Source organism: Polyodon spathula, chromosome 19 (assembly GCF_017654505.1).
Source record: "Polyodon spathula isolate WHYD16114869_AA chromosome 19, ASM1765450v1, whole genome shotgun sequence".
NCBI classification, from domain to species: Eukaryota; Metazoa; Chordata; class Actinopteri; order Acipenseriformes; family Polyodontidae; genus Polyodon; species Polyodon spathula.
The window spans coordinates 9,784,277-9,800,428 of NC_054552.1; the positions used below are offsets into that span (position 1 = coordinate 9,784,277).

At 36.1% G+C, this 16,152-nt stretch overlaps 1 protein-coding gene across 1 annotated transcript in view; it reads left to right on the forward strand.

The window, feature by feature from the left end:
* The window catches only part of ptprja (protein tyrosine phosphatase receptor type Ja), a 59,445-nt gene that overhangs the window by 41,910 nt on the left and 1,383 nt on the right, over positions 1 to 16,152 (forward strand). Inside the window, exons 12-28 of the mRNA XM_041219281.1 lie at positions 1,359 to 1,625; positions 2,535 to 2,804; positions 3,602 to 3,871; positions 5,567 to 5,830; positions 6,339 to 6,614; positions 7,860 to 8,006; positions 8,655 to 8,798; positions 9,268 to 9,402; positions 10,274 to 10,361; positions 10,898 to 10,942; positions 11,394 to 11,402; positions 11,767 to 11,854; positions 13,339 to 13,429; positions 13,736 to 13,809; positions 14,452 to 14,586; positions 14,842 to 14,961; positions 15,609 to 15,769. Coding sequence (XP_041075215.1) covers positions 1,359 to 1,625; positions 2,535 to 2,804; positions 3,602 to 3,871; positions 5,567 to 5,830; positions 6,339 to 6,614; positions 7,860 to 8,006; positions 8,655 to 8,798; positions 9,268 to 9,402; positions 10,274 to 10,361; positions 10,898 to 10,942; positions 11,394 to 11,402; positions 11,767 to 11,854; positions 13,339 to 13,429; positions 13,736 to 13,809; positions 14,452 to 14,586; positions 14,842 to 14,961; positions 15,609 to 15,769 — 2,584 coding nt within the window. The remainder of the gene's footprint in view (positions 1 to 1,358; positions 1,626 to 2,534; positions 2,805 to 3,601; positions 3,872 to 5,566; positions 5,831 to 6,338; positions 6,615 to 7,859; positions 8,007 to 8,654; positions 8,799 to 9,267; positions 9,403 to 10,273; positions 10,362 to 10,897; positions 10,943 to 11,393; positions 11,403 to 11,766; positions 11,855 to 13,338; positions 13,430 to 13,735; positions 13,810 to 14,451; positions 14,587 to 14,841; positions 14,962 to 15,608; positions 15,770 to 16,152) is intronic.

Below are 16,152 nucleotides of genomic sequence, written 5' to 3' on the forward strand. Positions count from 1 at the left end.
TGATTTTTTATGTTAAAGAATTTTATGAGTTAAAATAACCTACAAAACTGTCCACAACTGAACTCCAGATGCCAAATAGTGGTATAAACAATACTATCCTTGTGGACTGGTTCACTGAAAATGATAGATTGGAAATATATGAAGTTAATCCAAAAACTTTAATGAAAACAAAACCTATTAACATCATATTAAATAGTAAAAGTGGTTAGAATGATCTGGTCACATTGTAAACCCAACAGGGAAGAGGGCAACGCAGGAAGTACCTCCTTTTTGGCTTTTAGCATTGGCTAGCAAACCCATGTTTGACTTATTTCAGTTGTTTAACATCACAGACTGACAAGTATTTGTCTAAGGCTCTGTCCACACTGAATAACCGATCTTGAGAACCGTACTCAAAAACGTTTGAATTACCAGCTTAAAGCGTCCACACTAAAGTACCGTTTCACGTTTAGTCTGGCTCAATGCATACAAACACTATTAAAATAGTCTGGTTACAGTTCCTAGCAGCGCAGTGGACTGTGGAACTTAATATGACATTATCCCACCATACACTGGATTTTCATAACCTGGCAAATATGGAGCCCGTGCCCATGGAAGACCTGGCGTTTGTTAGGCTTGAACGTTATGGCATTGTTTCTTAAAAACACAAAGTACATTTTATCATAATGTGTGCATTTCGTTTTGATCGATTTCATCGCTGCAGATATCTATGTGTACTGTATTTGTAATGTCGACACGCCAAAACATATCAGAAAGCATTTGGGGATATTGGAGGATGCACAACAAAATGTAGTTCAGTAGAAACCCCTGAGGTGGTCTCGAGTCCAGTTCTCGAATACGGTATTAAACGCTGCGTAGTGTAGACTTTAACTGTATTTAGCACTTTTAAGCTGGTTTAAAGGCATAGTGTGGACAGTGCCTTAAATTAATAAATGAGAGCACTGCTGGTACCAGGTAATTTGGATAGAAACTATAAAACTTACCTTCTCAGCACAGATGCGATACTGATAACTTCACCTCCAGAACTACACCAGTTTCACTACATTTCTCACATCACTGTTATTCATTAGTACAGCCCTTCCTAATAGATATAATGATACCACAATACACAGAGGCACTAGCAGAAACATTTGTCTGCTTCACCTTCTAGTTTAAATTTTGATTGAGCCTCTAAAGTAATGAGGATTCCTTTTGCATTTGATTCTTGTGTTGCTTGGAAACCACAAGGGTGCAGGTAAGCAGTAGCTTCCAGGGATATAATATAATGGTTTTATCGGATATATAAATAAGACTTTATGGGGGACATAACTTCTTGTACTGTATGTTAAAATTGACAGCTGTCTTTTCTTCTTTAACAGAACCTGAGAAAATACCCACTGTATTTCTGTTGAGTGAGCAGAAAAACAACAGCATGCTTGTGAGCTGGACTGCTCCAGCAGGAAATGTTGAAACATACGAAGTTAATATCAATAGTAGCTTTGGAGATGGTCAGACCAAAAACACAACTACTGGCACAATTTCATTACTGTTTGATGGGCTGAGAGCTGGTAGGATATATAGTGCCACAGTGACAACAATCAGTGGACCTTTCAGAGAGAAATCAGGAGTTGTTCAAAATGCAACCTGTAAGTAAGAATATAGAAATACTGTCTTGAAGACATTGAAAAGGACTTCTAGTTGTAATTTTGTTTTTAAAAGTATTTTGTTTTAGTATCTGCTGAAGGCATTGAAAAAAAGTTTTGTTTTTTTTTGTTTTTTTTTAGTATTTGTTGAAGGCATTGGAAAAGACTTCTAGTCAAAATGTTTGTCATTCAATTTAATTAATTTTCTTTTAGTATTTCTAGAAATAATTGCCAAGTTAATTTGGGTCAATATTCAAATAAGCCTGTTTTTGGTTTAGGAATAAGAAGGAAGGAACTGTACCTTTTGCAATGTTTCAAAAGGAAATACATGTGTTAGAAATTTAAACATGAGCTGTACAAAGGCTTGGGATAGTCAAGTTCAATGCAATTTGAACAATCAAATCAGGCTTCATCATTAATCACTGATAAAGACATTAGCTTAAGCACTCACAATTCTAAAAGTTCATTTTTTGTGTCACAGGACTCAGCCTGACTTTACATACGTGTGGAATCAATCCTTTAGAAATTGATTTATTCAAATCATTTATATGACAAACTCAATCAGGTTTGTAGGAGTCAATGCTTCTGAACCTACAGTATACACTTGAATTAGACTAAAATCTCAACTTCGATTAAAACCTCAACCCAATTCCATCTCGAAACCGGTTTACATGCAGGAGGTTCTGTAGAGAAGATTCTGGAATGCATTGTTCGAATAGGTGGCTTGAATTAGACAGGTAGATGGGGCAATTGTTTGCTCTAGCCAGCAGGTGGGGTATTAACTGATCTTTATCAAATGCTGGAACTATTAACAGAGAAGCAGTGATGGATCTGTGAGAACATTGAGCTAAAGCTTTTACAATAACTTCAAGTGGTGATGCCTCTCTAAACTGTCCATTTTCTCACTTTTAGATCCCAATGCACCTGGGAGTATTTCCAGTGATCTAAAGACAAATAGCTCCATCTCATTAAGCTGGGGATTGCCTGTCAGCATGGACCCCAACTCCTTCAACTTCAGTGTCACATACAGTTCTAATCCCTCTGACAGTAAAACACTGGTAACAACAAGTACCAGTGTTCAGTTATCTAATCTACAGTCTGGAACTCCTTACAGTATGTCAGTGGTCACTAATGGAGTGATGGGATTCCAGAGTGCAGCAGTTACACTGTCAACATCCACCAGTAAGTATTACTTCATTTTTCCTGTTCCAAGTGAAGGTAAACAAGAGTCATTTTAGATGCAAGCCAATTATTGAGATTTGCTTTCTTATCCTAATGCAGGGCCCAACTCTAGCAAACACAACGCAAACACCCCCACCATGAATATACCATGCATTTACAATGGTTTTCCAAGTCTTGTGTTTATCATACCTTTCTTTTTTTTCACAATAATTGGATGTAAATTATTTATGTGGTTGATAACATGATCTTTTAAAAATAAAGTTACTTCGGAAATGTGGGCTGATTGGGAGAGAATGATAGGCAGGGGCCCAGCTTCTGTAAACTAGTCCAGAACTCACTTTAATTTGCTGGGGAGTGAACGATGCACTATAAAGTACTATAAAGTGTTTCAGTAGTTCGGGACAAACACCAACCACGAAATGTTTTAGTACAAATATTTATTGTAGAGAATGCAGGGTGTGCGATTTTACAGAGAATTATGTTGTATATACACTTTCATTTGGCATCAAACCTAACTTGGTTTGAGGGCTCGCTGTCTGGCCGAATGGATGAGGTGGAGACCCCCACTGATAAAACATAGAAATTGTTTTTAAGAAAGGTGGAGAAGGGGAGGTGGTTGGTTACGATGAAATCAAAACGTAACTGAGAAAGGTAAGCGAAGAGGGTATTTGTATTGCTAACAATCTTAATTAGCTAATGTGTAAATTGAATGATTCAATTTGGTGACAAAGAGATTGGCGACTGACCCTCAACCCGAATTTTAATTATAAATCTCAATTGTTTTTTGTTTTTTTCAGGACCCAATATAGTACAGGATCTGAAAGCAAACAGTATATCAAACACATTAATTGAACTCAAATGGGGAAAACCTCAGGATTACAAGATAGGGTATAAATACAGAGTCCAGGCATCAAACAGCTTTGGTGGTTTTGCCTTTGATGGAATAGTTAATTATGAGAATGCTACAGTCAGTCCACTTGAAACAGGCACACAGTATAACCTCACTGTTACAACACTGACATCTGATAACACTGATGGAACATCCTCGTCGACCATTCTCTTTACAAGTGAGTACACATTGATGTATAATAATTTATTCTGTTGCATTATGATGCATTGACGTAGGAAGATATAGAGCTTATATTACCAGCATGGAGTACTGTAGTAAAGCCACGAATGAGGAATGTCAGAATAAACACAAATTGTTCTCCTGTTGTATTCTGTTTATATAACAAGTACAGTGTATGTAAAATAAAGTATGTTTGACCCCAAACTATAAAAAGAAACCTTAATAATGATACATTTAGTACTAAAAGAAACTTAAATTTAAGTACATGTATGATCCTTATTGTATTGAACAGCTGAATTTCTTTCCTTACATCGCAGCTCAATGTAAAACAATGCAATTTACCCAGTCATTCTCTGTTGTCGTATTTAAATCAATGCAAAATAGATTTCCAAATGAAAACCTGATGGAGATTCTTCCAAAGCTGGGCTATGTAATCTGAATTACCCAAGAGGTTTTAATTAATATTTATAGTTTGTGTCAGTGTTAGGTGATACAAGTAGGAACAGTAAGTGTAGCACAAAAGCAGACCTTTCAATAAACTTCATAGCCTCACCCAGGTGAAACAGATTGTATGGAATAATATCCATAAAAAATTATATCATTTATTTCCTGCAATACTTGACTTGTAAACGACAGTGAACTCTCCACTGCTTATTTCTTGTGTAGTTGTGCTTCATTGCCACGGATCGCTCTCTCTTATCAACACAATCGTACTTCATTGTTCCTAAAATGATCTTGTTGCCTTTAGTGGCTATCAAGAACACTTTGATTTCTCAGACTGAAAAGCACAGAACGGCACGCCTCGCCTCTCAAGCACTGCTATTGTACTGGCTGGGGATGATCTCTGGCACCCATCTGAAGCAGATTTCTTGGTATTTGTAAAACTGCGTTCAATTATGTAGGACACAATTTAGTGACTTCATAAAAATTATAAGTAGGTCCCATCTGTCAAACATTATGTATGTCAAACATTTTTTCCTCTTTTTCAGTTGTGATGATACTTGGTTATGAAACTCCTCATCACACTACAAAATCTGTGGCTATACTGTATTGAGTTACGTGTCTATCTGTATAAATATTACCCTTTTACATTTTATATATTACCTACTTTTCATGATTCTGATAGCTCTAATTGTGGATTTACAGCTGTGGGGAGCATTTATGTTGATAATATACTTTCATATACCATGAAGGCAGTGATTATTATTTAGGGAATATGATAGAATATATACATTTAGTCATTTACAGTGCCATGTAATAGGTTATGAAGCAAGTTTCACAATGAGTTCCAGTTAATGGTGAGTGGTGTGATTTTTGTCTGTGCCACCAGGTGTCACTGTAACCCAAATAATAATAAAAAGTCCCCTTTGAGCTTGTTAATGTGGAGTAGTTTGAATTGGCTTGGCACGCTGTACCACAGGGCAGTTCATATGTTACTTGACTTGTTGACTGATATACCTTGGGAAAAAGTATGGACTGCAGACAAGTATGACATTTGTGTAAATATACTGTTGCTCCACATATGTTAGGTCACATCCTAAACAAATATTCTTATTTGACAAAAAATTAAGTATTTATTGCCAAACTTTTGAATAATAGGTGAGAGTACTGACATGAATCAAATCTTTCTACAAACACACAAAAGAATGTTAACAAATGGTGTTTATATTCCATAATGTATTTCTTTATTCAGGACCGAATGCTGTGAAGAATCTGAGTGCAGGTGATGTTTCCACTTCAAATGTAGTTCTGGGATGGAGTGAACCGGACGAACGAAAAGATTACTACAGATACCTTTTAAAAACCACCACCGAATCATCTTCCTTACAGATGTTCTGCAATAAAACATCCTGTTCTGTGCCTAACCTGACACCAGGATCTTCTTATAATTTCACAGTGTTTACACTGACTCCTGATAACACAACCAGTGATCCTCAATCTCTGGCTCTGTGCACTAGTAAGTATGATTTCAGAACCAATTGACATAGGACTTTGTCCATCTGGTTATACAGTACTATATGGCAAATTTCATGTTCATTTCTATTGTCTATTTTAAATAACTGCCCATTATAAAGGGTTAAAATTGTTCTCATAATATTTTTTAAAGGAAGTATGGGCTAGATTCTTAAAGCTATTTATTCCAAATGAAAGAAAACGTTGACAAATGCAATTTTGAAATGAATAAAAAATAACAAATTAAAAGTCTTAGTAGTTTATTGTTTCTTGAACTCCTTGCTGAAACAGAATGTGCTAGTGACGATTTGAAGTAAATAGCTTTGAGAAATTAGCCTATAAATTGTGCTGATTGCAACATGGAGTAAGGCTGCTCCAGATCACCTTGCTCGTCACATAGCTGACAGAAGTCCCAACCGGTCCAGCTCATGTCCCCGTAGAAATGTGGATCAGTTTGTTATTTATTAAAAAATGAACTGAACTTTATTTCTTCTTTTTTTTTTTTTTTGTAGCTGCTGAATCTGTACAAGTTCTTAACTGTACTGGCGAGGTTAAAAAAACAATTCTAACGTTTCAGTGGGACTGCCCCAGAGGTTCAAATAAAGGCTTTGAAATCTTGAACAAGAAAACAAATACAGCGGTATATGCATTTTGTAATGGACAAACCGTAGGACAGTACACAATGTCCAACCTGACTTATTTTACCACTTACAATATTGAAATAAAGACTCTGGGATGTGGAAAAAACAGTACAAGTCTTCCAAAAGTATGCCTAACTGGAATGACAGGTAAGTGACAGCACAGAACATGGTAAAAGTCTACAGCTATGACCAAACTTTTTGCATCACCCAAGAATTATCTCATTTTGCTTCATAAAGTCAAATAAAACCTGCTGAATAATGTTACATTAACATATAAAATTTCCATGTACTTAACGAAAAACTGACAAAAATGTAAAAATCTAACATGAAAACACGGATTCTGAAGTGTTATTCAATCAGAAGTAATCAAAAGGTGGCAATTAGAGGTGGTAATGAGTAGATTTAAGCTATATAAACATTGTACATAGATTTTGCAACGGCAGAGCCATCATTGCACTTCATAAGGAAGGCTTTAGCAGACAAAGCACAGTATCTTTCATCCAGAAATGCATGAAGACTGGCCACTGTAAAGCTGCCCTCAGGCCTGGACGCCCAGAAGCCAGCAGTGCTTGGCAGGATCAGCACTGATGCTGTTCAGGTTCACATGATGTTAAATAAAAGATGGAAATGATGTTCATATCATATTTTTTTTCAATTGCTTCAATCCTAAAATCTTAGAGTGAGGAAAAACATTTGGCCATAGCTGTACATAATTCATATAAAAACAACATATGTTATGCAAACAGGTATTTTGATGGTGGAGTTCCAATAGTATCTGTTGCCTGTAATGTTCTCTTCTGTATTATTATTATTATTATTATTATTATTATATTAAATTATTATTACACCGTGTAACAATTTTTTTTTTTTTTTTTTGTTCCTGGGTAGTAAGTGTTATTTCCTAATTGCTTATGCCTCAAAAGTATAGAAAATGGCTATTATTCCCCACAAACTTTGCTTTTGTGACCAAGACAGTGATATTTTTCAAAATTTACCTATTTCCAATGAGAAAATGGGCGAATTTGTGTCTTTTCGTTCACATAAAGTCAGAAAATTTACAGTATAATCGTAAATCTCGAAAAACTACTCACTTCTAAATCTTTTGTAGTCATTTTTGTATTACTTTAGTATAAATACATGTTAATTTGGATTTATATGTTGTTTTTTTCTGACTTTATGTGAACGAAAAGACACAAATTTGCCAGTTTTCTCATTGGAAATAGGTAAATTTCAAAATATCACTGCCCTGGTCACAAAAGCAAAGTTTGTGGGGAATAATAGCCATTTTCTATACTTTTGAGGCATAAGCAATTAGGAAATAACATTTACTACCCAGGAACAAAAATTGTGTTACATAGTGTTATTATTATTATTATTAATCTTTTCTTTAAGACCCCCCAGAACCTCCAACAAACGCAACTGTATTACTCCAAGTGGAAAATACTTATGAAACCATTACATTTGGGTTGAGTTCAGCTCTCTTTGACAAAACGAACGGACCCATTACTAACTATGCTGTAATAGTCACCACCAACACAGGTAAGGTTCCACGGCAGGCACTGATGTATTTGTTTTGTAGCCGCTCCTTTCGATGCATGCAAAGGGTTAAAGAGCTTTTAGGTATTGTGCCCCAAAAGACAAAGTTGTAGGTTCAGAGTTTTTAAATGATGCCTGAACTGGCTTTTCTTTAACAGGCTTTCATTTCAATTTATTTGATTTAAATCTTTTCTTCTTATTGATGTTCATGCAGCAACAGGCTTCCATTTGACTTGCAGGAGGTATAGCATTAATACTGAACAGTTTTCAAAATGAGTTCCTGCTTTTTAGTATATTTAATTTAATGGCGGTAAAGGCATTCAGAGTGTTGTACGAAACTAATATTGTCATTGAAAACTTTACAGATTACGTCATTGACTAAAAGGACCCCCCATATCAAAACAAGTGTGTTTGTTGTATCAAAATGTGTGGGTTTTAATACTTATTTTGCAAGGTTGTTTGTGAACTCAACTGCCCCTGTTATTTCCCAGCCCCTGTAGTGTAAAAATAGTTTGATTGTACCCCTAAACAACTACAATATAATGGCTCGGGACTTCATTGTACAATTGAATTCAGAGTTCAGAGGTTTGTTTTTAGGTAGGTCAAGGTATACTGTACTTTGTGTATTTATTTATTTATTTATTTATTTAGCTTTAGATCAAGTTAGACCTTTAAAGAATGTTCTTAACAAAACATATAATGACAAGGACACAAGCTATGTGGCAAAGATCATAGAAAATACTGGGAGCAGAGCAGCTGAAACGAATCAACAGGTTGTCATACATAGGAATTGGGGTGGCCAAAAGCATAGAAAATAGGGCTGGAGAGCAGAGCACATGAACGGGAAACAACAGTTTTGGTCCTAGGATATGGTGAAGCTACTGGAATTAATGCAACTACTGTTGTCATGCATATAAATATAGTACATACCAGCAATGTGGTAGAATAAATAGTTTCTCTTTACAAGTGTGTCGAAAGACCCATTCATATATATATATATATATATATATATATATATATATATATATATATATATATATAATATAGTCGGTCTATATATATCTTTAGTATGATTATTGTATTCTTGGTTCACATCTATTTGATTACTAACTGTTCCTTGGAGATACTGTTCCACACTGGGGTGCTTTTTTGTGTAATTGGGAATTAAGCATTAGAAATATTATTTATTTTGTGTCCTATATTTTAGTGCATTACTGTGAATAGCCTGTTTGAGTATGTTCCTGTTATCCTTTGTAATGGTTTGTAATTTGTTCTTTCTATAGGGTCAGCATTGCAGGATTTACTGAATTAGTGATGAAGAACAAACGCATTAGTCCGGAAGAGTCCCTCGTATCTTTCTCCCCTTATTCACAGATCATCCCTTTACCTGAAAACCCAAGTAAATAGAAACTGGTAGTTTTATAATTGTAAACCCACTGAAATCTGCCAGAGAATTGGGCTTGTGTCTGGGGAGGGGAAGCATGCATCCCTGCAGTTAAAGCTACCCTTTCCTCCCAATGAAGTAGACTAAACTGTCAAAGAGGGAATGTACTGTAGTAAACAGACTCACAGATATTTTAGTAAAGTTATCTGGTTGATGGCTGCTTATTGGAGGAGTGTCTCTCATTCATTTGTGTTGAAAGAAATTGCATTTGTATCAAGCAAGATGACAGGACAGCTTTTGTAAGGTAAAGCTTGTAAGACATACAATATGAGTGGAAGAAATAAAGTCCAGTAGTCTACCAGACTTCGTATTGCTTCTTTGTATCATTTGATAGAATGCAACTTCAAAACAAAAAATACCACCATATACAGTTTTGAATAAATACACTGAAGACAAAACATGTGACTGAGTTTCTTACAAGCTTTACCTTAAAAAAAAAAAAAAAAGTTAATTTATGATGTCCGGAATTGCTGATAGAGATATTTTCCTGTTCCACAGACTCCGATAAGATAGTAATAATAATCAAACAATAATGTTGCCTATTCTGAGACAAAGAATGCCCTCAGATACATTGCTAATTGCAGATGTTTCTTGGTTGATTTTACCATTGAGATTGTCCCTGTTTTTAAAGGAATAAAACAAAGAATTGTAGAGAGAATAGACTAGGCAGCTTGTAGCTTTATAGCTTGTGGAAAACAAAATGAACTTAAAAAAAATAAAGATAACTAGCAAAGCGATAAGGAACTCTTGTAGTTCATTACTCCTTCAACTGGGCGCCCCCTGTCTGAGACTGACTGGCTCTTATCTTGTCCCTCTGCTCCGTTAGCTGTGATTGGAGCAGCTGTCGGTGGGACCCTGGGTGTTCTTGTGGTTCTCATTCTCATCACAGTCATTCTGTTTGTTTACTGGAAGAGGTAAGACATCATTCACACTGATCCTACCATTGCTATCACTGTCCTGTCTTGGAAATAGCTTACGTGAATACATGGATGGTTGGCAAGAATAGACGGCTCTCCTTGCCAGTAACAGTTCAACTAGAGTTTACTTGACTTATTTCCTGGTAGCTTACTCCCACCCCCTGATACTGTAGGTCACACTTAACATACAGCAAATAAATAACTCGCAAGAACCCCTGCATACACTTTGTTCTATGCTTTTCTTAAAATATTCAATCACAAGAAACGTTTCCCCCGTTAAAGTCCTGCCAGATTGTGAGTTTCATTAGAACTGTCAACATATGTCGCGTCATCTGAGTAGCTAAGAGGTTAATATTGCTGAAAGGCGGGACCAATGAATAACTTCAAACACCTTAAATCTGTCACCAGAAATCAATATGTAGTTGTTAGTTAAACAACTTCAGAAATTGCCAATGTAATTTTAAACATTTACTACAAAAATGTATAATTAAATAAATATAAAGCATATCTTTTATTTTCTTGTTTTCTTTCAGACGTAGCCCAGCAAAAAACTCCGATATTCGTATTCCCACCATCCGGTAATTACTTTTAATTGTCTGAAGCTGTTTTAATGCAGAAATTTACACAAGTCAGCTTTTGTCATAAGCAAGCCTGTTGATGACTTTCACCAAATGGATTGTCTAGATGCATAGATAAATGAAGTTGATGGATGATTATTAAAGTACATATCTGCTTGTATGTCCAGAAGGATTTGAGTTTTGTTCTGCAAGCAGGACAGGGATGCACGGCTATATTTAATGCAATCTATTGGCAGCCATGGTTACATAGCTTTGGAAATGTGTAGATTAGTTTAAATTGTTTATATAATAATACTATATATATATATATCTATATATATATATATGATTGTTGTTCAATTGTATGTTAATTATGTTATAGTGCAACATTTTGTACATTTGAAAAACCCTTATGGGCAGTTTGTCACATTAAAACTAATTTTTGTTCTGTTTGGTCTGTATTTTTTTGCAGACCCAAGACGTAAGTAAGAAATCATGTCTTATTTGTCTGTTTATTTTATTCTTTTTAACTATATAGAATTCCCTTTGGGATTTGTATCATTCATATTTAGAAAAGCTTAAAAGTACATATTGGTATAATTATACTGCACATGAATGTATTAATCAATATGAAATCTTCTACATGTCTGGTTAGACTTAAAGGTTTTTTTGTTGGTTTTTTTACATTCAGCTTTTACAGCCTTTTTACAATACAATACAATACAGGGCTACATTTCTATAGCCTCCTTCATGTAGGCTTTACAGAGTGTTTTACACAGTAATAGTTTATATACAATACTATATTCGTCAGTCACATGAATTCCTCCTCTGCTCATTTTGTGCAGCTCCCATCCGGTAAAGGTCGAAGACTACGAGACCTACTATAAGAAACAACATGCAGATTCAAACTGCGGGTTTGCAGAAGAATTTGAGGTACTGTATCTTCATCCTTTAATCTTTCTTAAAACATTTCTGTGATGTTGTCCTTGGATCTTTTTAATCGATTCATTCTACTAATGTTCTAACTGAAAGTGGTTGTGTTGAAATGAAGGGGAGTGTGGGGCAGATATAGTGTTGATTAACAAATCCACAGTTTATGCTACAAATCCACAGAAAACTGTTAATTCAGCAACGAAACGACAGAACAATTCAAGAGAAAAGCGAGTACCATTTTATTATGCACCAATCATTTTAACAATTGGTGCATAATTAACAACAGTAAATTGGTGTTACGCATTTCAAACATAATGGCTTGCGATTTCAGTTTAGCATTTCATTAACATAATAAAAACAAAGCTTTCACAATTACAAATTAATTTCCACATAAACACCTGCCTGTTAATTTATTTAACATTTCTTCTAGACTGTCAGGAACACAATTTCATCATCACTTATTAAATCTCTATTAATTACTCAGCTTTTTAAATTGTTTTCTGGCTGTAACCATTGTTCAAACAACCTTAGAGCCCACTTACTTTTGCTTGTTTACTTCTTGATATAGCAATCACTGTCAGTGACATTTAGGTCGTCATCTGTTTTAGGTTCGGCAAAACAGCACAAACTTTACTCTCCAAAGAGCACAAACCAAATCCAGTTACCAAATTAATGTTCAATTGAATCTCATTATCGAACAAGTGTCAATTAGGAAAACATGTTTTAAGTGGCATAAACAGCTCAAAGTGTTGAATCAGTAAGAAAATAATTCAATTGTTTTTACCAGTTCAACACTTATGGCTGTTTATCCCTTACATAATCAAAATGCTTACGCTTAACGTTATCAATCGTAATGGTGTTTAACTGATAGGGGTATTCTGTCCACTCCCCCATTACACCAGTGAACTCTGAGGGATTGTACATGTTCAGCATGATTGCCACTAGCCTCTTAGGAGTGCATTAGTTGGGTTTTGACCATCTAGCAAGAGAAGCACCTAATTAGCAAGAAGGCTGTGTTGTCTTTCTGCTTACATCTAAACATATTAGTCAGTCATCATCTGTTTGCTACTACTGGATGTTTTTCAGAATGTAGACCAGGGACATTATGATTTATTATAGTGTACTGACTAATGACTGTCTTCAGAGTTACTTGTAAAACCCATCGCTGGATGTCTTTCAGTGAATTGAAGCTACTACTCTCTGGAACTGCTGAATAGATAAACAATTGCTTATTTTACTTTACTGTCTAGTTTTTTGCACCAATTACAAAACAAAGTGAAACTGAACCAACACAAATGTTTACGCATTGAGTGCAATGAAAATACAGAGACAAAAGGTCTACAGTGAAGTGGGTTTGTAAGCTCTGTGGCGGAGTAAGAGAGAGACGCATCGTTGATTAAGCCATCAACACTGTCCAGTCCCTGTGATGACTTGTCAACAAAGTTTAAAAAGCAGTGTGAATTAATAACCCTCTCTTCCACCAGGATCTGAGGCCTATCGGAATAAACCAGCTCAGGAATGCTGCCCTTGCGCCTGACAACAAAGCGAAGAACCGCTACAACAACGTGTTGCCCTGTAAGTCACGTGAAATGTAAAACCGCATTTAGTCTGTTGTTAAATGTACAGCATATGAGTACAGTCATTTAGAACTCCAGTCAATTCTCTATATATATTCTAGAATGGGAAACCCAAGCCAACTTGTTTAACAATACCTTCTCACTGCTATGCAAAAAGTGTACAGAATCTTGTGACTCTTTTAGACATTCAGTACTTAAATAAGACTGGGGCAAACAAAAGTTCACTTACTGTATTATTAATGTGATGAACACACACTTTGGTATTGTTAAACTTAAACGTTCTTTTTTTTTTTTTTTTACATAGATGATTCCTCCCGCGTCAAGCTTTCTATCCAGAATTGTGCATCTGATGACTACATCAATGCCAATTACATGCCTGTAAGTATCAGTGTTCAGTGAAGGACACAAGTTACTGTATAGCAAACCATGTATTTTTCATAGAAAAAGGGAAAAAAATCACAATTTGCATACCTTACTTTCACTGGCTTCACTTAGTCATTAGAGAAAGCAGCTCATTGGTCAATGACAGGAAGGAAGGCATTGAAGGGGAGGGGACAATTTCACTCTCCAGGTAAAATGGCAGAGGATGTGCAGGACTAGCGGAAAAGACCACCATACCAAGCCAACAGAGCTTGGTACTTTCCAAACTGCACACATGAGACCTAGCTAGTGGTATGTATGACAGGTAATATTCATGGAATTATTTAATTAGGTATAACCACTTTAACTTCCCCAAGTCAACTCACAATGTACATTAATAATAGTGTGTCCACATTATGAAGAGTTGTGAAATCACAGAATGAGAACCATAAGACACAGCAAAAAACAGAGTTGCACAACAAAGTAAACTCAAGTTGAGACACTTGATTCTCAGTAAAGTATCCATGCAACCAATGGTGGTATTTTATTCATGAAAAGATTGGCGCAGGTATGTTACAGGTTGTTATTCCCTTACATTGTACACAGCTTGTATGGAGTTTGTGTGCAGATACTAACCCTGAGCTTGCACTGTGTCTGTAGGGGTATGACTCAAAGAAGCAGTTCATTGCTGCGCAGGGGCCCTTGCCTGGTACTGTGAATGATTTCTGGAGGATGATCTGGGAACAGAATGTGCACACTCTTGTCATGCTGACTAGGTGCAATGAACAAGGACGGGTGAGCTACGGGCTGCGATGTCTACTGTACAGAGTTTTGTGATGTGTTCCTCTTAGAAACGGGTGCAATATGCTTGAATAATATTATTGAGAACCAGTTGTCAAGTTGTAATGAAAATTGGTTTAGACAACCTGTCTTTCTCTGTGTCTGTGTCTGTTTCTGTCTCTGACTCTCACTCTCTTTCCCCTCCCCCATTTTCTCTATCTCTATCTGCATAGCCAACTGGTTTTAACATTCAACCCTAATATATTTTAGGTAAAATGTGAAGAATATTGGCCTTCCAGTAATCCCAATACCTATGATGATGTGACAGTGATCTTGGCTTCTGAAATCCTGCTCAATGAGTGGACTATCAGGGAATTCAAAATGAAAAACGTGAGTACTTAAGCCAGTTCCTCACTCTTTCTAGCATTCATACAGTGTACGCAGGTGGAAGCACACCATCTTCTAAGCCAGAAGGCTGTATAGCCCTCCACCTTTTTCCATTAACTTCAGCGGTTTCCAGCCTCTGGTCGGTCAAAATCCCAAAGAATTACCTCCAAAATAATGGAACTGCATCCCCCATACTCCTGAAACATGAATCAACTACTCACACACCACACAGCACATCAACAAACACACCATGTGCCTCCCAACATCCTAGGTGCTGTTTATCTATCAATGCTGAAGATTATGAGATATAATATGTAACCACTGTTTGCAATTACATTTTTTGCACAAAAAAGTATATTCAAAGTAAAAAAAAAAATGCATAAAGATTCCTCAATATGTATTATAGCATTACTAGTAGAATTTGTAGTATTAATAGAGAAGCCGATAAAGGTCTGATAGTGGCCAGGGTTGGAACAGACTGTGGTCCTAATGGTGAGCTGGTCTTTATATTGAGATGGTTGGAAAGAGGAACTGTGTATATTGTATGCAGTAGTATCTTCAACAGTGAAGGCACTTGCCTGTCTTATGCCCCAAACCACAAACCTCAGTGTCTCAATGCATACCTCATAGCATCCATCTTTCCCTTACAGACAAAGACAGCAGAAAGCCGTACTGTACGACACTTCCATTTTACTGCCTGGCCTGACCATGGGGTGCCAGAGACCACAGAACTGCTGATTAATTTCAGACATTTGGTGAGAGAGCACATGGACCGATACTCCCGAAACTCACCCACTGTGGTCCACTGCAGGTATGCTGTACAGGGCAGATATAATGTAATAACACAGTGACATGATAGTTTTGCTGAGAAGTATAAATAAATGCTATCAATTGTCTTTTTAAAATGCACAGCTTTGTAATACCAGACTTTCCTTCATTTGTTTTTACAACACTGACAAGTTGTTTTGGCTTATCCATGTTGACGTTTGATTTGCTGTTTTGATTTTGGTTAGTTTCTTTTGCCTTTTTTTGTAAATTTTTAGATTTGCCTTTAGCAGACAAAGGGGGTGCATGTTAAACATACAGTCCTATGTTGAGGCATACCATATGAATAGTTATTAATATATAATTGGGAAACAGCAGTTGTGTTGCTGGTCAGGATGAATCAATTTTAATGAACAGTATCTGTACCCG